Raw genomic sequence first — 26626 nt, forward strand, 5'->3', positions numbered from 1 at the left:
ATTTGTGAATATGCCTGTATTTGGAAAATGTATGTCCGAGTACTTGTTGATAGTATTTTTCTAGGCGATCAATAAAAAATAGCATAGGCCAACGACTTGTATAAGTACCTTATTAACTATACAAAGTTTGCAATGCGACACTGAAAATTCATATAACATTTATAAATGCGATCTTACAAAAAGTTCCATACGATGTCAACAATCAAATATATTGATTAATAATTTACAAAAAAGACGGACAATAATATAATATACATATTAAAGTATTTGCTATTAGTCATTGTGTTGTAATATTTTGTTGATGACATTAATAAATGGATTTAAATAATAACGGTGCGTGTTTCCTATTTTGTGAAATTCTTTGAAATAGAATAATGTTGGTATAACCGAAACACGTGGAATATCATAATAATATAATATCAGCATGACAAAAAAGGAATTTAGTGGTATTAAACATTATAGTTCTTGTAAATCTTTTTTATGTAAATATGAAGTGAATAATAAAGTTTTCAGAAAATAAAATAATAATAATATAAATAAACAAAATTTAAAATGAAATAAATAAACATGTAAAGCAAACAACATTCATGTAAATAATCATTATTGTCCGGAAAATTCTCAGGAGTGAATTATAATATGATATGGTTCCACAATATTATTTATCTAAATTTTGGCATAATATTAAAACATTATCTGACAATAACAAGAACATTTTGTACCGTTAACATTCTGCCATATTCAATATTTTGGCGTCAATTCTCTTTAACATATTAAAATGATGATAACTATTTCAGTTAAATGTTCCTCTGCAAGTCTAATCATGTTCATGACAATAAATAATAAAAAAATAAATAGCTAAACAGTTGACGATGAAGAAATGCAAATTTCTAGTATCTTAAGTAGGCATTCGTACACTTAAACTAAAATAAAGGACTGTTAACACTTTGTACTACATCTTCTATTACACTACCAATGTATAACTCTACGAAACTAAGAAATAAATCTATAAATAGTATAAAATAGGCGGTTTTTTTAATCAGATCTGAGGCGGAGTTTGGCCTTAATAATTTCATTAGGGTTTTTTTCAAGGCGGGTTTTCAGTAGTAATCACTTGCTAGCGCATACGACGAGCAGACAATAACTACAATTTATTGAAGATTCTCCAACATTGTTGTTGTTTATTTCCATAAGTCCAAGTTCCTGAGCCACGGCGTAATAGTCTTGCATGAAATCTTCGTACACGTCTTTCGGCATATCGAAAGGCTCTATTGCTTTTACTGTGTCTGAAAAATGAGAATTATTCGTTAGATTATATTTGTAGAGAGAACAATAGTAGGCAGAGATGTTTTTTTGTAGTTGTTTGTTGACAAAATGTTAAAGTTGTGAATAAAATTTGCATATTAATATTATGTCTATTTAATTAACGATTACGTAGAATAAGACCCATTCAAATGTTAGTTAGGTAAAACTGCGTTATTTATACTGAATATAAACTCTTTACAGTTACATTTTGGATATCCTTTTAAAAACGAAGAAAATAATTGATTATCTTACTTTTTATTGCTTCTACACTGTCGAAGACGTACAGCATTTCCTTGCATGTGACGTTGATATTTCTGAAACCGATTTCTTCCATCATCTCCTTAACTTTAATATCTGGATCCTAAAAGAAAGAGTCAACTTTATCTTAATTTGCTATTTATTGCACGTTTCTTAGTTGTGATGTAGGCCTATTATCCTGTTAGTAATATATACGAGATGAACGGAGATTAGATTGTAAGATAAAACTTGAATGGCTCATGTTATCTCAAATACAAAAGGAAAACAACAAGGTGTATCACTGGTGTCGAAACTATAACTGCTAAACATTAAAATAATTAAATCAGTATCATTTTCGCTTTTTTATTTGTATTCATAATTATATGGCCGGATTATCGTCAACCAGTAACCAGTTAACCAGTTTAAGTCGTCATTAAATCGCATGCTTTCAGACACACCCTAAAGTGATAGATACTTTAAGATATTGCTCTTCCGAATGCCTGGTGAATGATTGAATTTAATTGAATGTATTTAAGTCTTTAGTAAAGAGGTATAGGCATAAAAAAAAGAAAAAAAATCAAACCCTAAAAAGATATTTCAGAAACTGTAAATTATCAAAGAAGTAATAATATACAAAATAGTATCTATGCATACCTGCATCGTGTGATAAGGGGATATGAACAAATCGATGTCCTTCAGCCAGGACTCCCATTTATTGCATCGAGACAGGACACTGTACACACTGTAGCACGGCATATACCCGAGGAACGTCAAGAGGCAGTCACCACCATCCGAAAGGAGACTGTAGATGTTCCTAAACGCTTTCCTGAAAAAAAAAAACAAAATAATGACATAACGACATAAGCTTTTCGAAAAACGAATCTATTCGTTGGTGTTGCTAGGACGAAAACCTCATTTGCGTATTCGTAACGAAACCGGTACAGTTAAATGATAATTAATATGGATATTGGTAATTTAAAATACCGTTTTCCATAAAGATTATAACGCTTCGATACCTATACTTTTTTATAGTGATCGCACTAGGGGGTCAGTTTGGGTATTTCAAGATTTGAATTGCGTGCTAATTTGTTAAATAGGTATTCAGTATCTTGAAACTAAAGAACGTACTCTTGATCATGTATCCAGTGTAAAGCGTAAAAGGAGAAAACGTGGTTGAATTCCCCTCGCATTTCTTCCGGCAGTTCCCCTTCTATATCCAATACTCTGAAACTAGTATTTTCATCGCTGTGATGCTCATTTGCATATTTAACTGCTTTTTCACTGATGTCACAAGCTACCAGTTTCCTGTAATTCCTAGGCATGTATTTTTTCAGTATGTTGGTAACGCTTCCGTCTCCGCATCCTAAGTCTACTGCGTTGTCTCCATTATTGCTCCAGTTGATTTTCTTCCCGAATTCATCCAGGCATTGGATGGCCGCTTTCTTCTGTATTGCATTTGATATGTTGTACATATCAGGGTGGTTCATTGTGGTTCTGCAAACAAGGATTTGAATTGTGAGTTTTTCGGTGTTTTTATAATCTAAGACTAAATAATTTAGAGTTCGCTTAGAACGAAAGATTTTTTTTTTGTAAATGTTGTCTTAGATCTTATTTCCTTAACATATTTTCGTAACAATGTAACAAGGCGATTTCGTACTCAGCAACCGAAAATAGATGCATGTTATCAGTACTGAATCAACGACGTCTGTCTTTTTGTCAATAGTCTTTTGTGATAATACAAGGAACTATTTTTTTAAATCGGTGGCCTTCATCTGAGTTTTATTTTTACTACTTTGTTCTAGCCCCTGGAACAGGAAAGTCCGTTACGCAAATATTCAGCGTATGTATTCATATATGATGCCATTCATGATGAATGATATTGTTTAGTTGAAAAGGAAGCAGAAATAGAAAGGTCATGCGTTAAGATGACAAAATCAAATGAGAATATTGAGGTTCACAGGTGACGAAATATACAAAGTCTCGAGCTAATGCTATTCATAATATAGATAACATTTTTCTATGTCACTTGAATGACGTAAGGTTTTTTTTTGTGTTTTTATTATGTTGTAAACAGGAATTGCGTTGAATTTCGTACTCAGTGCGTAGGTTATATGTTAATAGAACATAAATGATAATAATATTGTTATTGTGTGAACTTCTTCATCTTAAATTGTTGAAGAACGTATGATTTTATTCTTGCAGGTTTTTTCGGATGATGAATGATTTTCCTTATCAGCAATAACCGTCAAAAATCAAAAGAACGTTATCACTTTTAATATTAAGTGTTGTAAAAACCTTGCATTATTTTAAGTGTCACAAGCATTTTATAAATTTCAGGTAACTTTATAAACGTGCGGTTATAGCGAAAATAATTGTCATTCAGCTCACAGCGCGGTTGAATTGCTGGGTTCGTCTCGACCGTTCACGAAAAAGTGCATTGCCCTACGCCTGCACATCGTTTTTTGTATTTTTTATAAATGTGTTTTTTCGTTCGCCGGCTCTACTGGGCTTGGTTAGGATGCCTGACCTGGCGTAATGTGAGTTTTATTGATGACGCAACGAATCATTAGATGACGAGTTCACTGTTAGTAGGTTGTGTAACGCTGTAGCTATATTACTTTCTGGATATTTTCCTTTTGATTATTTTATTAATTTGTTTGATGTCCTTGAATATAATTGTAATGAATATCGTAACCTTATTAAAAAATCTACGACGTTTTTGGGTAAATTTTTATTCCTGAGAAATTTACGAAATATAATCAAGTGCATATTCGCAGGAAAAATATTTTTATAGACATTTCATTATTAGATATAATAATGTAAGAATCTGTATTCGATGAAATTGGTACAACAGAATCAATACAGCTCGCGTCGCGTTATCACTCAATTATTCCATGAAACCATTAGTTACAAATACACAATCGTTTATAAAAAGCCTTTGATTATTATTTCGTCTTATACTGGTTACCCGAATTCCAATTTACATACGTGTACTGAAGTAAGAATAATGTAAGTAAGTGCGCACTAAACCAAAAAAATATGCGCGCCTTAATCTAAACTCGTATTTCAAGGACAAAGTTTAAAACTCGCGAAAAAAATTCACGTTGGTGCATCAGTGCGTCCATACTATAACGCAAGTGCAGCGAACATTAAACGATGCACCGAACGCGATGCGACTTGATCATTGATCTGATTTAAGAAAATTCTTTAATTATATTGTATCTCATAGACTAGAATTATTATTCAGTTGTAAAAAGGGGTAAGATTTATAAAAATCAACAGCCACTTTAATTTGAAATATTATTATACCATTCTGGTGAAATTAATTGAAAGTAAAACAAGAAAATCTTTTTTAAGTCCCTTTCGATAGATTTTTCTCCTTTAATTTGGATACATTTAGTTGAAAATGACGTTAGCAATTTTATACGTAATAATAAGATGAAGTATCAAATCTCTTCGTAATACAGTGGTAGCCAAAGCAATGTCACCCTGAGTGGGTTCAACCGCCGAACGTGAGCGAGAGCAGGAAAAAGGGCTCATATTTAGGGAAATTTATTGTACCAACTGCGTACTTCATATGCTCTATATAACGAGATCATTTAAATGTTAGTTTATCTTGCCAGTTGGAATTAAGGATAAAAAGGACAGCTCGCGATTATTGCAGAGGTGGCTGTTAAAATTGTACAGCGTTTGATAATGGAAATGTTTTTCTTGTTCAAGGTCGCGCCGAAATTATTCTATGTTTTTTAGGTGAGTATAATAATATTCTTCATTTCACTACGACTTATTTATTTGTCTTGTTTTTAACCAGCCCGAATGTTTAGTAAAGAAATGGCTGTCTAACAGTAATCGAACCTGGGACGTCTAGCTCAAAACATCAGCTTTGGAAGCTATTAAGGTTTTTTAATCGCATACTTTGTATTATTATGTACCTATAAAGTCAGTTTCTCATTATTATGAACGCAAGTAGCATAAACCACTTGTTAACAATTTACGAAAAAAAACGCATCTCATTTTTTCCTTCCAGAACTCAATTATCAGTTAAATTTAAAGACCAGCTACATATTATACAACAAAATCGGCCGTAAGTATAAAACATTGCCCGTACCCCAACATAATCAAACTTATAACCGACAAGACAAGTACTGCACACATGTACATACATTTATACGAAAAATCCGGTTCCTGAATTCAAGTTCAAGTACCATCAGGCACCTTGAGAGACGATAGTACCACGTTCCAACAAACACCGAAATCACTTTCTTTGGGACGTTCACTAAACAAATATTTCTCTAAGTGGCTACTATCAAAATATTTTTACGACATTTCGGAAGCCTATTCCAGTATTCAATGGTCGTTATATTATTAGGGTTCGTTCAAAAATTAACATGATCAAGAATTAAGAATTTGTTTTTGTTCATTATCCATTTGTTTATGATGTTCATGAGAAATTATTTTAGTTATTTTACCTCACATGAATATTATACACCAAAAACCGTGTATATTTTTACTTTTTGGAAAACATTACACATGTACGATTTTTGAGAAACTCTATGCCTTATTCCTAGCTTAGCTTCGAACATTATTGGCAAAGCATTCTTAATCTAAACGTCAGTATTATTGAGTAAGACAACACACATGAAATTACGCTCGAATACAAATACTTTTTCGATAGCATTCGGACTATAGTTCGTTTTTTTTTCTAAATACGTACATACGGAACCTTAAAGATGTAATAAGAGTGATAAGATTCATTACCTCCTTGCATAAACAGATCATCGACCTCACTGGTCTCACCTGTTTAGGGCCTGTGACGCAACAGGCTAGTGAAAGTTTGGAAAAAAATGTTAGTCCAACGTCTGTGGCGACATTTGGTAAATAGATTACCTCCATCGTTATGGGAGAAAGTAGACCTTACTCAACACTTTATACTTGTTTTGATGACACTCCCGTATCCCGATAAGAGTGACTGGGGATTGTGGATCGTTAATTATGGAACAGAAGGTATTTTAATGTTTCTATTTGAGATTGTTTGAATATGTAATTCTTACAAGTTTTGGGTTGCTGTGGATCTCTCAATCTAGGAGTATGACTGTGTCATAAATTTTGTTAGAATCATGAACCTAGAGGGTTGAGATAACAATTACAATTGGATGGTTTACAATTATGTCCTCTCTATCATAAACTTTATTTCAGTAACATTGCAATGAGTAGCCAAAAGCGACTCATGTCGTACTGTATCAGATTTATTGATTGATAATATTGATTTGTTATGATATTACCCTCTTTCAAGGTTTCGGCCGCACTTGACCCACACATTAGCCGAGCTCTTTAAATGCATTGCAAAGTGCGCCTGCACAATCTTTCTCTTATTATTGAAAAAAATTCGTACTTTCGTCCTCTCACAACCAGTCAGTGAGTGCATTGCCCCACGAGTTTACTGCCCAAATTTTAAATTATTTCTTGTCTCATTTTTATGGTGGATTTCAGTGCGTGAAACAGAGAGAGGTGTATGTCGTTTAGTCATCGCGACGGTTGAATTCGTCTCTTATTGACGCCCAATGTTTCGGGCCTTAAGGCAGGTTATGACTAAGGTCATAAAGGAGAAGTTGACATAGGCTTAGAATATGAATTGGTCACGTGATGTTTTATTGATGTATGAATTCGAGCAATGCTGAAATGGTCAAGGATCAATGATGACTTGCTAAAAGTGTCTTGTTTAGAAACTCGAATGTATTCCTTTTTTAAAGAGAATTTGGTTGTCGCTATATTAGCAAAGGGATTTTTAATTTGCTTTATAATGCAGTTGTTAGCTCCACATTTTGTAATCAATGCCTATTTGCTACCCAGTTTAAGTGGTATAAACTATTTTATATATTACTATTAGTTTTTAATTTTAATTAAGATATATATAAGAGATATACGATTACATGCGTTTGTAGTCTACAAAAGGTCTTGATTAAGAGTTTACTGATGTTATCTTCTATTACTGATGTTAACTATTAAGAGTTTTCTGATTCTTACGTAAGCTAGCTGCATATGACAAGTTTTTTTTTAATTTGAAATCGCATTTTTTTACTGAAATTAACCTCTGCATATCATATTTAAACGCAACTAGTAGCCCATAATCTCCCTCTAGAATTAAAATTATCCACGCAAGAGTTTATTGTCGTCCTCCAAGTTGATTTTCTCTACAGAATGCGAATTTCAACTCAACTAATTCAACTCACAAAACTGGAATTCAGGACTACCTATAATAACAGTGCAATGTCAACAAGAAGAGCCATCTTCTGGTTCTTTTCGGAAACAGCGTTTTCGTTTGTAGAGTACCAAACGAGCTCTATTCCCCAAAATACAGGAGCGATGTTCAACTGTTGAAATTTTATGAAGTTTCGAGGAGGTAGCATAGATGGCGCTGTTCCATGCTTTATTGAAATGTGTTTGTGTGCACTCAGCCGAATACATATTATGTGCGTTAGTACGAGTACGTTAGCAAAGAACCTGTCATTTTCTGATTTAGGAAAACTTTTGTGAGCCGGTATTGAATACTTTTTCGCATTGATTTTCTCTTCGTTTGCATCTATATTCGTAAATATTGTTGATCAAAAGCTTTTTATAGGAATGGATAGCAATAAGTAATAATAAATTATAGATTTTTTAATCCACAAAACAGCTCAATAGATTTGTATAAATGAATATAAATGAAATATACGATTTTTATAAATTGTAGTTAAACCTTTATAAAGTGATGCCTCATCTAAATGCTGATGAAAAGATTTTGGAACCTTAACCCTGCCTTTTATTCTTAATCTTGACTAAATCGAGTTCTGTTCCAATCTTATTGAGATCGAGTTGCTCTGTCTCTTCAACCCAAAACTAGCGTCAATTCGTGTAGTAAAACGAGTTGGAATTACGCTCGATCGACAGCTAACGCGGATTATAATAACCAGATCTTAATTTGGTTCCATAAAACTATTTCAGATCCGAATCTAAATACAAACAGCAGAGCCAATCCAGTTAAAAAAGTAGGCTTCCTGATTGAAAGTCGAAACCACTCGTATTTGTAAAATAATATTCCCATTGATTAGTGAAAAATAAAGGCTAACTTAAACATATCTAGGGAACAGCTCACCCTTCCCATATTCCCCTAAAATTATATAGTACTGCAATTGGCATCAACAGGTGAGTTGGTACTGCCCCAACTGGTACACAGATATGCGTTTGATTATTGTCAATAGTTGATCAAATAAATCTAGCTATTTTGCTATAGATTTGAAAGAATTAAGACAGACGAGAATTTTTTGATGTAGGTTTTCATGACGATAACTAAGGGAGAGAAGATATTTTTGTGAGACAAACCTACAAAATCTTTGAAGTTAGGATAGAGAAGTAGAACTTTTATTTTGCTGTAATAAATGGATACGAAAACAAACAACCTCTGTTCCTTACATCAATATAAAACATAAATCCCAAACAGCGAGCTTACAAAGCCCCACTTCAACGGTAACACGAAACAAGTAATTCAAAGTCAAATGGGTCCTTGCAAATAATATTCTTATTTCGCTACAGCGCATGAAAGAGAAGAAAAAATGTCTGTACTCGACATCAATTCTCAACACATAGCGAGCGGACATTCGTACATACAACATTATTTACTAACTCACACAGAGACGGCGCTACCTATCAACCTAAAGAATACCTAAAAAATACACAAAAAGCTTTTTTCCCAAGAATAAGCGGGACGGAGTACGGATCTTATTTTTCTCGCGGACGTTTCAGTCGCTCTGGGGTGGGAGCCGGGAGCTGCGCGCCAGGAGTGTGGGCTCTCCGCCGCCCCCTGCAATAATACTGCGTCACTATTTTGCGCCATTACCTACACTCGCTTCCTATTCTATAAGTAGCGTGGCCTCTAGAACGTAACGTACAAACTTCCAAGTTTGCCGGTAGAGGCGGCAGGCGGACAACCTCATGTTGTAATAGAATCGATTATACAACTTAAGTATCGATTCGCGAGTTGGGAATCCTTGACCTCGTTTCATTACCAATCTATTTACAGTTGGTTTGCTATCAATATTGGGATTCGCTGTCTACTCAATCGGGACGATTTTGGTATAAGTAGGTACTCGTCTTGTTTTCCGACAGGTTTTTAAATTTCTTAAGATATTTTAAGGAACATTATGTCAGTTTAGGTGTCTGAATTGCATTGTACTGGTCGAGTGATTAATGATTGCACATGACCCAAACCATTCTGGTTCAGACAAGTCAAGCTGTTATGTCTCACATTAGCAAGTCGATGTGATAAATTCGTTTACGACTTAATGACGCAAACGTTTTAAGCATTTCATGTTGCTTCAGTATAATTGAGGTACAGCAATTAATTGTGATAACAAGACGTTTATTGGTCAGGTAGAGCGTCGTTAAACCTCTTACATTTCTGACGAATATGACTACATTTTGTACCTTTTTAAAATGCATCATCCATCGTCTTAGTAATGATAAATGTTATAAAATTATGTCCTATATTTTTCAGGTGTGATATAAAATAATGTGAGTTTCGTATCCTGCAAAGTTACGTTCTAAATCTGTAGGATTTCGAGTGCTAGCGCTCGTGGAGCGAGGCTGCTTTATATGTGTTGCATTGTTCCAACTCGGGCGCTACACTCGCGCCATACATACCACCACTACGTAAACTACGTACTCTACGTAGCGCTTACGTGTGAAATAAATAGCCTTGAATTTATTATAATATATTAAAATATAGCTCTCAGAGTCGGCTTTTGTTGAAATTCGTGTTCATTATAGTTTTAATTAGCTCTTAATTGGTAGTGTCCGGCTTATTGGTATGGTGTAAATGATTTTGATTATAATTCAAATATCATATTATCGTACAGTAATGTGTTTTACATATATCGCTTGTGTATTAAAACTTGGCTCGATAGAGATTCAATATTATAGAACCATTGAAATAACTCAATCATTCCAAAAAGGTTAAAATTTTATTATCAGGGTAAGTAAAACTTAATCCGACTGACCCTGTATAAAGTTATCGAGCATATCTATGTAGATATTGTATTAGTATTCGGTGAACTAGGGTTGCGAAAGGTCAGGTAAAAGTCGCTTCGGGTAAAATACTGAAATTCAACCGCTTGGTTATACGGGAAGCTGAATCCAACGAAGTTACGGAAACTTAGCGAGCTGATAACACAATCCGAGGCGCGTTTATAACACCTTCAAACTCAGAAAACTAAAGAACAAAATTGAATAACGATTAATATAAAATCTGATAATTTACGGATTGAATGACTAATCGCAATGGAAAAACATAACATCTGTTTTATTAATATAATTAGCTGAGTTATTATAGTCTCCATAAATCATCACGTGATAAATGACGCATTAGAAATATCATTACGTAATCAGTCATATAGGTCTTTGACTTGCGCAATAAATAAATCGAATAATAGATTTGAAATCATAAGCCAAAAGTGTACAATGATTGCGATCAGGTTTATTCCGTACTAGCTGTTGCCCCCGACTTCGTCTGCGTGGTTAGAAGATATAAGATAGGAATTTTTGAACGGAAGCCCTCGAAGATGAATATTATTCCCCGTTTTTGCCACATTTGTATCTTCGCTCCTATTAGTTGCAGCGTGATGTTATAAAGCCTAAAACCTTCCTCGATGAATGGTCTATTGAACACAAAAATATTTTTTCAATTTGAACCAGTTGTTCCTGAGATTAGCTATTTGTATATTGGGACTGAATTGGATCAAAGTATAGATACATGTAGGTTGGTGTACAGTTTCCGCAAATACCGGTGCAAGCAATAATTTTAGCAAAACAATGAGCTAAGTCTATACACCGCCGTCGATGCTGCGCGCATACAAATTATTGACAATCGATATTAAAGTACTACACGCATCCAGGCACGTTTAATTCGATAGTGTTCGCTGTATCTGTGCCGCTTAAATCAATACCTTAATTATAATTTGGAACTCTTGTAATAATCAGTATGATTTACTCGGAATCAGGCCGCCATTTGCAACGCATTTACTCATTACCAAAAATATGTGGTCAACGAAACGCAGAGCAAAAACCATGATGTACAATTAAGTTTGTAAGTTTAGTGGTAATTGGTAATTAATCAAGTTATGATTACACATCAAACATAATAAAAGTCCATCTGTTTATCATTCTAAAGCGCTATAAATGCAATGGCGCCTCCGCAACAGGACGTGGCAATGCATTACTAATCAACAACCGTCCACAAGATGACACAACAAAAACAGTAGTCGCTCAGTTATGCAGGTGTTCGTCTGTGTCAAATAGCAACAATGTTATGCTTTAATAAAACTCTAGAAATAGTTATGTATAGCAGACTGGAAATGCAACTATCTGGTCCGGGGACATCTAACCCTTTATAAGGCAGAAGGATTCAGAGTAATAAAATAACCTGCGCTTATATTTTTGGCATGTTTTTATTTGTATAACAAAAATAAACTTAAAAGAAAAACACTAATTATTTCGGAAGTTTTGGAAAAATAGGTGGTAAAAATATTCCCACTGCCCGTCAACAGAGCCACATGCAAGCGCAATTTGAGACATTATTTTCTATGAAATTGTGCAAAACAAGGCGTAATGCAAAGAGGGACATTACACTTGCTACATTTTATTTTGCTACGCTTATCTTTGACCTTTGTGCTACACAATTTACAGCGTCGGTAAGTCTCCAACTCTGCTGGCATATGGTCACCTACGTTTACAAACCGCAGTTCTTCAGGTACAGCATTTATAGTTTTTTGATATACCTCTGGGCATGCTATGCGTGATTTCTTGCAGATATATGTAGGCAAGCTTGATCTTCTTTTTCTGCTGCTATAGCCACCAATCAACCCTCTGGCAACAGCCACCCGAAATTCTAAGTTGGTAAGCTTTTCTACTCTCGACGTTAGGGAATATAAAATGAAAGAGTTTGTCAAACTTGCGTCCACCAAGAAGTAGAATATCCGCAACCACCAGCGTTTACTTCTCCTTCCGACAGCATACGTCCCCTTCACTTGGTCAAAACGGTCGACACCGCCCATTCTTTTGGTGTATTCTTTCACAACCATAGGACAACTTACAGCTTCCCTGGTGCCATTTTTTTGCGTTCTTTGTACAGTTGTTACTTCCACTTTAGGATGAAATGCAGTTGTCAACAATAAAACCTCTTTAGTATCTTGCCACACAATAAATGCTACATCTTGTTTAGTTCTCCACTTGAATTCACCTTTTTTCAACTTTAGGCTTTTGTTTCTGCCGTTTCTTTTTGTGTTATTTTTTATTATGTTAGGTAAAATTGCTCTATTCCTTCTTACTGTTCCAGTGGCATAAATATTTTTTTCATACAAGTACTGCATGAGAGAAAAATCGCAAAAAAAATTATCGAATGTAACATGAGACTTGAAATTTTCTTGTGCTAATTTACTTGACAATTTCTTTACGACATTAGCCCCTAGACCCTCTTCTGTTCCTTGTCCTGTTTTACCGGTATAAATTTCATAGTTATACAAGTACCCTGTGCTACTATCACAACAGCACCACACTTTATAGCCCCTTTTTATGGGCTTTAGCGGCATGTACTGCTTCAAACTGGACCTTCCTTTGAATAGTATCATGCTCTCATCTATACTTTGGGAAGAGGAATTGAAGGCATTGTTTTCAAATGATTGACTTAGTAAAGATATAAGAGGACGAATTTTATACAATTTATCAAAATTTACATCTTCTCTACTTGGTTGTTGATTATTATCGTTCAAATGCAAAGTCTCTAAAATTTTCTTGAAGCGTTTTACTGGCATAACTTCAGCTATTTCATTCACACGAAATCCGGGATCCGATGACCAATATAAATCGATATGTGGAAGAATATGATAACCCATTATAATGAGAATGCCTAAAAAAGCACTAATTTCCTGTGTGTCAACAGGCTGCCAATTTTTTATATTTTGCTGCTCCGCATACAAGTTTGTCTGAGTAACAATCAAATCGAAGACTTCATCACTAAAAAACTTTTTGAAATGCGCTACTGGACGTGCTCTCCTATTCAATAAATACCGAGGTTTTATTGTCACCTTATCAAATTCATCGGGATCTGGCCTGGATGTCCAAAAAACCTTCCCCCATGACTCATCTTCACATTCAGATTCATCAGTCAATTCTTGTTCTAAGGGTGATGATGACTGTACTATCAAAGGCTTTACTGGCTGCAAGTTATCTAATTGTGAACATAGTGCTATTGTAGATGTACCTGACTCGGAACAACTGTTAGGGGTAGTATTCAAATGAGTGGGAGAATTTTGTAAAAGGTCACTTGAATCATCAGGTGCTTCAAGTAACCGTTGTATTGTATTCACATTGAACTCTTCTGCCTCATCAGACTCAAATCCGTCTTCTGAGCCATCATCGGGTATGTCCAGCATCTGCCCAATATCATTTTCATTCAAATAGCGCGGCATCTTTCATAAAAATCTGAGAAAAGAAGGAACTAGTTCAACAACTGTACATAACACTCCGCGGGCAGCGGGAATATTTTTCCCACCCAGTAAAAAGTCTTCTCACATCTAAATACGATAGTAACTTGTAAGATATAGAAAACAACTTGTAGAATAAACATAAATACATAATAAAAAAACAGTTTCTTACCTCTTTTCAAATAAAAAATATAAAGATTCACGGAGTAACAAATTTTCTTTCCAAATTACCGCAATTTTTGACAGCTAGTGGCGCCAAAAACAAAAAATGTCACACAAACGTTTTTTCTTTTTTTTTTAAAATATTAAACCAGACCTCCTTAGTTGCCAGTGCAACAAATTAGGACTCCTTTGATAACTAACATAAAAAGATAAACAAAGTTTTTGTTGGTGGTAAATATATCGCCTCTGCCTTAAAAAGGGCTAAACATACCTTTGCAGATATAGGCTTGGAGACAAAGTATGTACCAAGCAACGAGTTTGTAACAATTTACTCAGCGTACACAACAAACATTGCCGGCTACGTCAAAGGGAGGAAATTAGAGCCGTAAACGAGAGCGCAATGAACATCGCACAATGCGAGGGGAGCGAGGTATGCGATGTCGTATATTTGCTTGCGGTGCAGAGGTGGGTGTGAGGCGACGGTCCTTTGATTCTGGCGAGATTAAACGTGCGGCAGACGGTGGCGCCTCTATCGATTGTTGTCGTAATTACAGCGCTATCCTCGCCCAGTCGCAAATGAAATTGTTCCGGACAGAGCTAGCTGCGGATGCCAACGCCGTGTACACTTGTCGCTCGAGCTTGCCGTCACATTCTGAACTGTAAAACCTAGCACTAAGGTGTCACCCTCCGGTTTCTGACTCCCTAGAAGTGCGGACAGAGTTGCGGTTGCATTATTGCATACGATGTTGTATCGTGTTTTGATGAAATTCTGACAAAATGCTTTTAGTGGCTTCACGCGGTTTTAAATCCTTTGATCGGTGCTTTATTCTGTACAGAATTTAGGCCATGGCTTCTTATTATATTATTGGATACAGGATTTAAATTAAACCCGTAAATAATTATTTGTAACATAGGTAGTTGCTAGTGAATAGGCAAACTATATTTTAAGGCATTTATTTGGGTGCTTTCTATTTTTTTTTTTTATTTAATTACGTTAATAGCTTATTAGACGTATTGTATAACATTTTAATATTCACATGCCCATCCAAAGGCAAGGTTAGCGTCGTCTTCAGCATTAAACCTTGGTACGTCTATCAAATTGTGAATAATACACCCACATTTAAATGTATTCCTAAATAAATAAACCAATGTATAGTAAATGCCACGACTGCGCACTGAACGCAATTTAAGAACAAATCGACATCTGAATCCGAAATACGAATGGGAACAGAGAGCGGAATCCAATAAAACATTCGTAGCCCTCAAACCGTATCTACGTGTACGTGACGTAGACGCCTCCTGGGAACGCATGCGCACCACACTCGTACAGAACAAATGGACAATTCCAATTTGAATTGTAGAAAAAAAATAACCAATTCGAAATGGAGAAGGCTTCGCGGCGACCAATGGGAGCGCGCTCAGTCGTAATGCCAACTGTGTGGGCGGAGCGAGTGATATCTAGCATTGGAATGTTCGTTGTATTTGTTTTGCCGGATCCGAAGGCTTTATTGCACGGTGTTTGAGCCTCTTTCCCCTTGAGGGTGGTAGCGGCGGAAAGCTCGGTATGGATTTGGGATGAGGCACTTCACATTATGTACCGTAGTCGCTCGCAACCTACTCGGTGACCTACATATACAATTGTACGATGACTTTGTCTTATTGTAACATCTGTAATAAATAAGGCAGGCAGTCAACGACCCCTTCTACAAAATCTAACATAAGTAGTAATTAAAGTAAAAAATGCTTTATGCTCAGAATGTGGATAACAAGCTGACAGATTATAATTATCATCAAGAGAAAAATTAAAAAGAAAATCACGTTCGAAATGAATTAAGTCGCAAGAATTAACCTGTAATGAAATCAAGGAGTGTCTCCGACTTTATGAAACTGTGAGTATTGATTTTTCGATAGGGAAAAAACGAAGGCAACGATCTATGCAGATCTGGAGTGCTCTCGGCACATCAGATGGCACCGGCGGGTAGCCTCCGCAGACAATCGAACGGTGGGGGAACCCCCCACTGGAGGTCGGGGAACTGCCACAGATTATATGCGCGATGATTGTGCCGCAAGACGGGCACGTAGGTTACTAGTCATTTAAACCTATTTTATATTGAAACTGTATTACGTTTTAAAAGATTCTATATGAAAGTTTATTGATGTTTCCTAAAGCATTAAGTCAATTGTTCAAAATAAGAAATTGATCCAATAATCCAATGTAGCAGAATAAGCTAAATATATTGGTAAGTTTCACAGGGGATTATCCGTTTACTTCATCCGTGCTTATAAGAGGTTGTCAAACACTGCAATGAGTACCAGTAGACACAGGTCATATTTGATGCTAGAAACCAGTTCTACGAGATAAAACGATTTCTCTCAGCGACTTCACTTTTAATCAGACTAAAATTTCCTCATAAAATTCAAAATTTTCATTGACAGTATAAACAAAACTCACAGCTTTAAAAAAATAAAACGACAACTTCAACGAAAGTCGCATCTAGAATCAGAATCTTTGACGGTATCGACCCGTCGGCGGCGACTTCCCATTCTCGAAGTAAAACACGGCGGGAAGGAAACCGCGGGATAAACCGCCCCCACCCCCACCACCCGATCTTTACGTTTCAGGAATAAATATTTCAGAGCGTGTGCTTCGGAAGTTAAAGTTATGTATCGCCCACGCCGGTAACAATCTGAGAATGAGAAAAGCCCGTTTACTTTTATGTACGTTCGCTTTATGTTTCTTTGTGTGCTTGCGAGTTGATGTTCTTTTGTTTAGTAATTGTAAGTTTTTAATTATGTATTGTGGTGGTGGTATACGATGTACGCTTTACGTACCGTTGATTTAGGTGTGGATTTGAATTATTACTTGATTGATACTTTAAAATTTTCAACTGAATTACAGTGACATTTATAATTGTAGTAGTTTTCATAGCGTTTCCTTTAGTTTCAGTACACTATCTCACAACTTTATCTGTTTTAAAGCATTGGAATTATCTTTGAGTGTTTTTTTAGATTCTGAAAATGTTTGTGATTTTTACTTAGCTATGCTTCTAGTTTCAGGAACAGCTTAATGTAATGGTTAGGTTTCGTTTGAAATATAAATATTCTTATTGTTATTTATTTATTCGATTAGTAATAGTAGTCATGGGGCAATATTGCTGACCCCTCTTAAGTTTTTTGCAATTTAAATGATAACTTGGTTAAGAAATTTAATAGCACTTAAATGAGTTTTCTTTCTCTAATGTCCTGTATTTTTACATATTTTCATTTGTTTCTCAGATAAAACATCTTTCCTCAGAATGATCGTTATACTTTAACTATAATTTGCTTAATTACTTGACACAATTATTCAAAAACTTTTCCCTTCTCCTCTTCGACTCTCTCTCCAAAATGATATATATCTCAATCTACACTCTCAATATCTTCTAAACGAAACAACATAGGTTATATTTTGTATCGTTATCAAGAACTATCTGACCTCAACCTCGTAAGGCAATGGCCTAATACAAAGAAATGCTTGTACAATAGTAAATTCTTTGGACACAGTTAAAGGCATTACTCTAGGTCGTGGAGCTAACCTAGATTACTAGGTATTATCAGCTGCTCTATCAGCTAATATACACATTAGCTCAATAGCTCAATTGTTTTGTTATGTCGGTAGTTTGTGAGATATAATTGTGGATTGGTTGCTTCACTGGGTTAAACTTATATAAATAAATACTTGTATGATGGATGTCATATTTTTTTTGGTTTTTGACACAAATTGGTGTCTGCAAGGCTGGTTAACCCGTTACTTTTTTGTTTTGTTCTCTCCTATACAATTAAATCAAGACGTCATATTTTTGATGGGTGTTTATATTTGTGTAATCTCGAAAACAATTATTTCTAATTAAAACAATCGTCATATAACAATAAATAATTTGTAACGAACAAATCGATATATCATTAAATATAATTACTTGTTGCTTAGCAATAAATAGACAACAAAGTACATTCTAGACATCTAGACCTACAATCGTACATAAACTGTTATTACATAACTAAATAACTATTGTTTGCGTCTAATTACGCTATTTAAATGGGCACTTTGTATTGTAAAGCCGAGAACTAAATGACTGCATTAAATTTATGACATTGCGGGTTCCCTACATGTTTTGTTTTTATGTGTAGACGTTAATTTATTTCGCGTTTGCACAATTGCATGTTGCAAATATCAGAGGTCCAAAGTCTTGTCTTACATAATTACGAATGTGTATAAAATATAACAAAGTACCTATTACAAGACCTTGATTATTTTAAATGTTATGTCTGTGCACAAAAATTAAAATCTTTCAGAATGAAACTGTACATGTATGTACATTTACAATTGTAATGAGCTAAAAAATGTATTTATTTGCATGTAATGTGGAAATCAATAGAAACTATTGATATTGAATGATTTTAAAATTGATTTCACCGGAATAAAGCTTCATTATTTTATAATAAATCATAGCCCATGCCACATAATCAGGCATTGCACAGATCCTTGTTTGATAGTGTTGCTTAAAAGAGCGTATCTCTTATTGATTACCTATTTTAAATAAGTAAAATTTATGAAAGCATTGGTTTATTTTTATTCCGTACATTTTATAGCTTACAGAGGTACATTATAAAAGTACTATAAAACACAAATAATAAAATTACTAATCTTCAGTAAGCATATGATCACAAAGAAGAGTGTTAGGTCTTCTTATTTATGTACAATATCTATAAAAACCAAATGCTGGTTGTAAACTTATAAGAATTAAAAGTTAACAGCTAGCATTTGAAATTAGAATTAGAGTTAAATGAAAAAAAAACAATAGAATACCGTAGACTTGTTACCTGTGGTTGACAAGTTTTATCGGTCAAGTTAGCCTCTACTTAATTGCGTCTAAAACGACTAATTCACTTAATAAGATTTGTAAAGTACCAAAGACATGGCAATACGCAAATCGATGTTACGGTGCAACCACATACGCAACACTACGTGTAGACGTAGACGTTCGTAAATTTGCATTATCATGAATTTATTACTACGACAAGGTCGGCGATAAGGATTTTCTTCGCTCATAGAAAATCTAGGCCGGATTGAAACTGATGCAAGATATTTTAACCTTTTGTATCAGAAAAGATGTGTATATTATTGTCTATTTATGAACTAAATATTATAGACCTTCAGTTCAAGATTTTTTTTTGTAATTTTCAGTTTGTGTGGTGGCTAGTTTTCGTAACGATATCGTTATTTCAAATACACTTTGTTTTTAAATATCAATTCATGAATTGAATGTTTTTAACGTAATATTAGGTACTAATATCTTTCAAAAGTAAAACAAAAGGTTGTTATTGTGTTCTTACAATGCATTACTGGAATTTTGACCAATCATCCAATGTATTTTTTGTATTAAAGGTACTCAATTGTGTGATGTATTCTCGACTTTTTAAGTTTACGTTTTGTTTACACGACACTTAACCGTTTATAACTTTAACAAATTAATTACACGCTAAAATTATATTAAAATCGTTTAGTTAATATAAATCGAATAGAAAATAAACCGTAGTAAATATTAAATTGAGTCCACAATTTCTAATCACTAAAAACTTGAAGAAACTGTTTAAAATTATTGTTTTCAAACACTCACGTGTATTTCCGTTGACACTGATCTTTAATAAATTCAAAGTGCACTACTATCAATGATGTAAACTGGATTGATTGAATGAACTGTTCATATACGTATTTATACGCGTAAAACAAACGAACGTAATGCAATAAAACTGTGTACATAATTTCGTATGCGGTCCGAACTACGCATTTGTTGCCGGCGAGTCACATTGGATTGGAATAGTCACATGTACCCCTCGCACGCTGTGTTATACCGCTGCAATAACCTCCAATAATCTAATTAAATGTAATCGATTATCTGACATTCCTAGATATATATTGCAATATTTTCCTTTATTCGAGGAAGTTTGTTGGTACTTTCCGATGACATGGCTTTATGTTAGTCCGCGTTGTGTTCAAACTGTTTTTTTTCAACGCTACCTGGTTGGTTTGAACAGAACCGATGAAATATTCGATTCAAATAATTTTAATCATGTGTTATGAAGGGAAATACTTTTCACTTGATGTGAACGTTTTACTCGAGTCTTGAGCCTGTAAAATAGTGGTGTGAATGGTCCTATATTTTTATATATTTGCCCCTTAAAATATGGTTGTATAGTAATGAAATAGTACTAATACCATATTTCTTGTTCACTATGATTACGTAATAGCAAGTTATAGCCGTCTGTGTGCAAAGTGGTTGTCATTTGTTTCAGCCTAGAACATAAAGTACGGACATTTTATAGGTGTTTCCACTTCTCATATACAATACTGTAGGTACTATATTTATAATTGTTCTACTGGTGGGTAGGCTGGCCTCTTCCTATACAGGGCTGGTTTGAGATTTATTCGCTACGGGTTGGCTATTTTGGATTTCTATATTGGGCATCCGCCTTAGAATTACTAAAAAGTTCATGTAGCTTTGAAATACCTTGTTTTTTGCGTGGGTTGGGATCAAACCTGCACCTCTTGCTGTTTTGTCTGTTTGTCTGACCGTTTCTTCACCACTAAGCTGTATTTTAAGAACGATTCATCCAATTTCTTTTAATGTTCTGGCATTATTTAAAAACAAATATCATAATTTCGATATAGGGAAGTTTTAGTTAACAGTTTTTTTGTAGATTTATATAAATTGGTACAGTTGCATTGTTTTAGTGTCTGGTTCGAAGTCTAAAGCATTGTAATATTTAATACCTAGAAACAGTCACACTAATGCTAGTTACGTAACCAAGGTTTAATAGCAGACAAGATGAGCAAAATTATTGCCTTTTCTGAATATATTATCGGTTATAGCTGTTTTATAGTAGGGGACATCACTTGGATATATTAATATTCTTTTAAATGGTACTCACTCACACCTATATGAAGTTCTTGTAGTATAACGAACATCTCTTAATGTTAATAGTGGCTGGTGCGAAAGCGAGAAGGGGTATTACAATGTAGTGCGGTGTCTCTCTTTAACAACTGTGAAAATGATGCTTAAGAAGTTTTTGTAGTTATTTTAAGTTTCGGCGTTATGATTAAAGTGTGTAGTGAGTAATTTGGAAATCATGATTATGATGAGAATGATTTACTTAAGAAATGGGAGTATTTGTGCATGTGGCTTTAATGTTTGTGAAACCCCCTGTGACACAATGATTAAATGACTTAGGGCAAGAGTCGTTGATTGTTTTTTGAAATGCCACTTCTCAAATCTTCGACGGAAATATAAAGATTGTTTTTTTTCATATGGTTGATGTATGCCAACACTTATTACCAGTTTATCAGATTTTTAAATTACCCGTAGGCCTATGACGTGAATTAACATACCCTTGAGAAAATCTTAGGTGTGTTGGTTTACTTTCGATGTTTCCCTTGATATACAGTCAAGTGGTGATGACTTTGTTAAACGCACATGACTTCAAAAAGATATTAGTGATCCTAATCTACGACCTTTGACTTGGCTGTCCAACGGTCAAGGAGCTAATCCTTATTTATGTGCCCTTTTTATATGCTACTAAAGACACAATTGAAAATATTTTAGCATTATCTTAGTACTAAAATCTAGGTTATCTTTCCGCATACTCACTATAATTTAGTTAAATGATTAAGACGAGTATTCTTGGAAATATCATAAAATTTAAATGTAAATAATATGAACGACGTATTCCTAATTTTCTAGGAACTGTTACAACTTGCTCTGGGGAAAACCCGGACCATCTAATTATTCCCGTATTGAGTATTTTGATGCGTATCAAAATGTAATTATAATTGGTATCACGTGCCAACTATTGCAGCTAAATGTGACGTTTGTAAATCATAGAAGCCACGTAACAGCCGTTCCTATTGCCTTTATACATAGGTGTAAGAAACGATGACATAATTTGGCAAATACAATCGTGAATTGACATCACACTTGATATGACGTCTGGTTACGTAAATTACTTTTGTTTTTAATGAAATTAATTAGAGATAGACAAGTCAATCTCAGGTAAGCAACGTAGGTAAGTAACTGTGGCAAGTGAAAACTGATTTCGGTACAAAAAAGGACTTACTCACCCTTCGTGGGATTGTGTTGCATGCGATAAGTATGAAATTGTTGCAAGTTTATAACAAACTATTTCTTTTATTACACAGTTTTTATTTTACATTTTCTTAAGATCATCTGGAGTCCCGAAAAGTCCCGAAATTTATACTAAAATATCTTCTTAAAGAATTGAAAAATTATGAAGTTTTTTTAGATAACGAGCTCTGTCTTAAACAGTACATCTATGCTACGGACAGAGCTAGTATGACGTCGTCTACATATTATATAAAGCATATAAAATTATCTCGATTGTTCGTGACTGGCATCCGCATCCGCGCATTAATCTGCGTGGGCAGACGTTTGATTGCAAATTCTCGTATTGACAATAAAAAACCCTAGAAGTATAATAGCAGTGTCTTAAAAACCTATGACGAACGCTTTTTATAATGAAGGTGGGCATGCAGTGGCATGGTTGCTATGACTTAATTTTAACTGTCTTACAATGACATTTCTTGACACGCATTCTGGTGACGGATACACGGAAGGACGGAAGGGCGGATGGACGCAGGGACGGACGGACAGAAGAACCTCAGTAGTAGGGTAACGTTACACTTTGGGTAAAGAAGCCTAAAAAGGGGAGTACTCGGCTAGTCACGGGTTTAAGAAGACTGCATTCTTCCAGTATGAGTATTAATTTATCGAAAACAGTTAATTATTTTTCAGGTAAATTTTTAAACCGTTTTTTTAAAGGAAATGAACTATTTTCTACAATAATACTTAAAAAAAATTATTTATTTTACCACACAATTGGTAAATTCATAATTTATATTGCAAAATGCGCATAAAATTATCGTAAATCAAATTCCGTATTATCATCACCTATTGGCCTAATACTGGAAGTTATTACGACTTTCGTAGACCTAATACGGATTACTTTCTACGAGATAACCTAAATGTCAATGTCATTCAGACCACCAGCGTTGTAATAACGTAATCAACGCTTATGTGACATCGCTGTTATATACTTTATTTATAAATCCTCTGGAAAGGCCTTCTTTCTCATTAATTGTCTAGGACTTTACACAATTACAGTGTCGCTTTACAATTTTGTAGACATTTGTTTTGTTTTTTCTTTCTCTTTTGATCTTTCTGTGTTAATATTAAGAGAAGTAATACAATTTAAACTTAATTCTGGAATGTCATTTTCAATTACTTCATCTTCAATTTATCCAAAAATGATGAAGTTACCCGAACATCTGGATAAGAGTCGTTGTGTTTTATTAATTTTCAGTGTTGCTATTGATAATTTGTATGATATAATATAAAATTTATCAAAAGAAATAATCTAAAGTACTTAATCATTTAAGGCTATTCTACAAAAAATTATTGACAGGTTTTTTTTAATATTACATATATATTAGTAGTTATTAGTTATTTATTAGTACATATATATACTGTAGAAACAACTTTGAAAGAAAACACTATTTAAAACCAAATGGATTCATTGTTGCCTTAAGTGTAAACTGAAATCAGAACAACAAACTAATCAATTCAACTACGAAATAAAAGTCATACGATGTGAGTCGCAAACAACTTGCCTATATTTACAGTTCTAAGTCAGATTTATAGGCAAAACCTAAATATTGTACGACCAGAGAAGTACAAGAAAAGTAAAAGCAAAGATGTTTGTGGCAACTCTTATCGTTGTATTGTTGAATATTATTAAAGCTGTTACTACAACTAAAAGTGCTATGATTAAGGTGACTGTTGTATTTAACGTAACCAAGCTTTTTCAACTCTGAGATGTTTAGGAAAAACATGGTTATAATATGTTAAGTAACTATAAATAATCTTGAACATTTTGCGTATAAAATATAAGTGATTTTATAATTATAAGCAAAGGAAATTATACCTCGATTAATGGAACCTAGTTTTTTTTAATATCTATTTTTCTGGCTTGGAATACTAGATTTAGACGCTCGATGGCAATTCTAACCGTTACCTGTCTTGATAATAAAACTTGTCAATGTAGAGAAAAAATCTTACATTGTCGTTATTGAATACGTCTGTAAGTCTAAGAGGAGAGAAAATTAAGGTTTAAGGATTATTAAGGATCAGAAATGGAAAATAAAATAATATTTTCAAATCTAAGGCACCGGCCGCTGCATGAATCGTGGTAGGTAGCTAGACAGCTGAAATTTTTAAATGACACTAACTCTACGAATAACAAAATAAAATCGGAGGTTGAGGTTATCAGTGACTGATTTGTATGGAACCCTTAGTGTCGCGACTACGTCTCGTACTTTACCGGTTTTAAGGCATTTGAGTGTTTATCATCATCGTTGACGCATGTAGATACTCCTTAAACGGGATGGTTGATGAGATCTGAATGTGATAATATGGGAAAGAATGGAATGATCACTGCAATGATGGACCGCCGAGGTCAATTGGAATTTAAATACATATATAATACCTATATCCATAGCTCTTATTGGGACCCGATCAAAACAAATACCCATACATCTGGAAGAACAAAGTTGTCTAAATGCGATGTGTCGCGGGTTCGATCCCCCGTTTTACAAAGATTAATATAATCTACAAATGCTTATGAAATATATACCTATATGTATCTTGATCATAGTTTTTATTTGCTTTCTCTTAATTAGAATCATGTTACTATGACTAGATAATGATAGATATAAGTTTTATCTGACCTTTCTTTACCGGGCTTTCAATATCAGAAAACCAAATAATATCGATTCTATAACACTTCCAGCCGGTAAAGCAAACATATGAGCCAAGGTAGCCGAACCTAGAGTACAAGAAATAAGATTACAGCTTCAGTTATAGGTTTATCAAGGTCTACAAGCACTTGTTATAGTGTAAATGTATGCGGTAGTTGCTTGCAAGAAACTGACCCAAATATTATACATATATATGACCTTTTTATAGTCGGCATAAGGTATCCAGAACCATTGTTTCCCGATACAGGTTAAAATTCCAGTAGTTACTTCAGCAGTTATATTAAAAGGTCATGTGGCAGCGGTTTCTTAAATTAATGAGACAAAAAAATGAGGGAAAACAGAATTGTCAGCCAAGTTCTTATGTAGAGCTTAGAGCAATACTTTAATTAGTGTATTTAAATTAAAAGAGATTTTTCGGTGGTACATAAAACATGTCTCAGATAATATATTTCCATGAAAGTGCAAGTATTTTCCACAAATCTGGGAAATAAAATACCAATCAAGATAAAACGTTACACAGAATTGCCTTCAGCCGCGTAATCGAAGGATCTAATACAAAAACTACATAAAATACTCACTTACGTAATCATCCAGTTTCATTGAACGTCCGACAATAAGTTATTCATGAACAGAACACAGCTCTCAATACAATCAAGGATATAGTTCACATTAATCACAAAATGGCCGAGTGCATGGAAAAGCTTGTGTGCGCCACGGTTCCTAGGTCAGTTCCAACTATTTCATAGAATCAACAGTCGTGCATGTGATATGCATTCGTAATTCCTAACGCTGGTGACACATTGCATGAGCGTAGCGGGTTTTTATCGCTATTTTTACATTTGCATACGATGCTTACAAAATTTTACAGGAAAAGATATTGTCGTTTCCATTTACAAAGATATTGTTTGAACACGTAAATTATTACGTACATCATTCATCAGTAAAAACTTTTCATCAAATTAAATATTAGTATTAGTAAAAATTTGTCACATAGGAGTATGTAAAGTAGAGAGTAGCTGATTTTTAGAACTATTAAAATGTGTATAAAATTTCATCCAAATCGGTCAAGCTGTTTCGGAGGAGTATTGTACCCGACATAGCGGTATTATAGGACAAAAAACAAGTATACATATAATCGGGGCTGATAAACCTGTGTATTTCCCGATAGATGCCAGAAGGCGAAGACAATCAGGAGAACGTTCTGGAATGGAACTAAAAAGCTAGTATGGTAGAGATGCACCTTGTTCAATAAAAAAAACTTTATAGAGATTTATTTTCTTATTGACAGAAACGATAAAATACAATGAAAATTACGTTCGTCGTATACAAATGTCATTTCCATTTACTTTATGATCATTTGTGGCATTGTAGTAATACTTTACTCTACGCAAACAGATCTTGGATACAAGAGTTGAACGGATACTATATATTTTCTTAATTTAGTTAATTCAGTTCCGAGTGTAGGTACACACATCTTATATTCAAGTCATTAAAACGTAAGCGCTTCCAAATTAATGCGACCTTTGAAAACAAAACGCTTTGTCTC

General features: G+C 34.3%; 1 protein-coding gene across 3 annotated transcripts; it reads right to left on the minus strand.

Moving 5' to 3' along the window:
• Window positions 1-592: 592 nt before the first annotated feature.
• On the minus strand, window positions 593-25908 carry LOC113497459 (juvenile hormone acid O-methyltransferase-like). Of its 3 annotated transcripts, none has more exons than XM_026877016.1 (5): window positions 25659-25908; window positions 2668-3033; window positions 2194-2365; window positions 1555-1663; window positions 593-1283 (listed from the first exon to the last, which is right to left on the minus strand). In XM_026877016.1, the coding sequence occupies exons 2-5, from the start codon at window positions 3024-3026 to the stop codon at window positions 1108-1110; spliced, it is 816 nt and encodes a 271-aa protein (XP_026732817.1). In that variant the 5' UTR covers window positions 3027-3033; window positions 25659-25908; the 3' UTR covers window positions 593-1107. The 3 variants fall into 3 exon arrangements, with proteins under 3 accessions (XP_026732817.1, XP_026732816.1, XP_026732815.1); XM_026877015.1 differs by having other exon boundaries at window positions 25663-25907; XM_026877014.1 differs by lacking the exon at window positions 25659-25908 and adding an exon at window positions 19871-20198.
• Window positions 25909-26626: the final 718 nt, after the last annotated feature.

The sequence above is a fragment of the Trichoplusia ni genome, chromosome 9 (genome assembly GCF_003590095.1).
Source record: "Trichoplusia ni isolate ovarian cell line Hi5 chromosome 9, tn1, whole genome shotgun sequence".
Classification (NCBI taxonomy): Eukaryota; Metazoa; Arthropoda; class Insecta; order Lepidoptera; family Noctuidae; genus Trichoplusia; species Trichoplusia ni.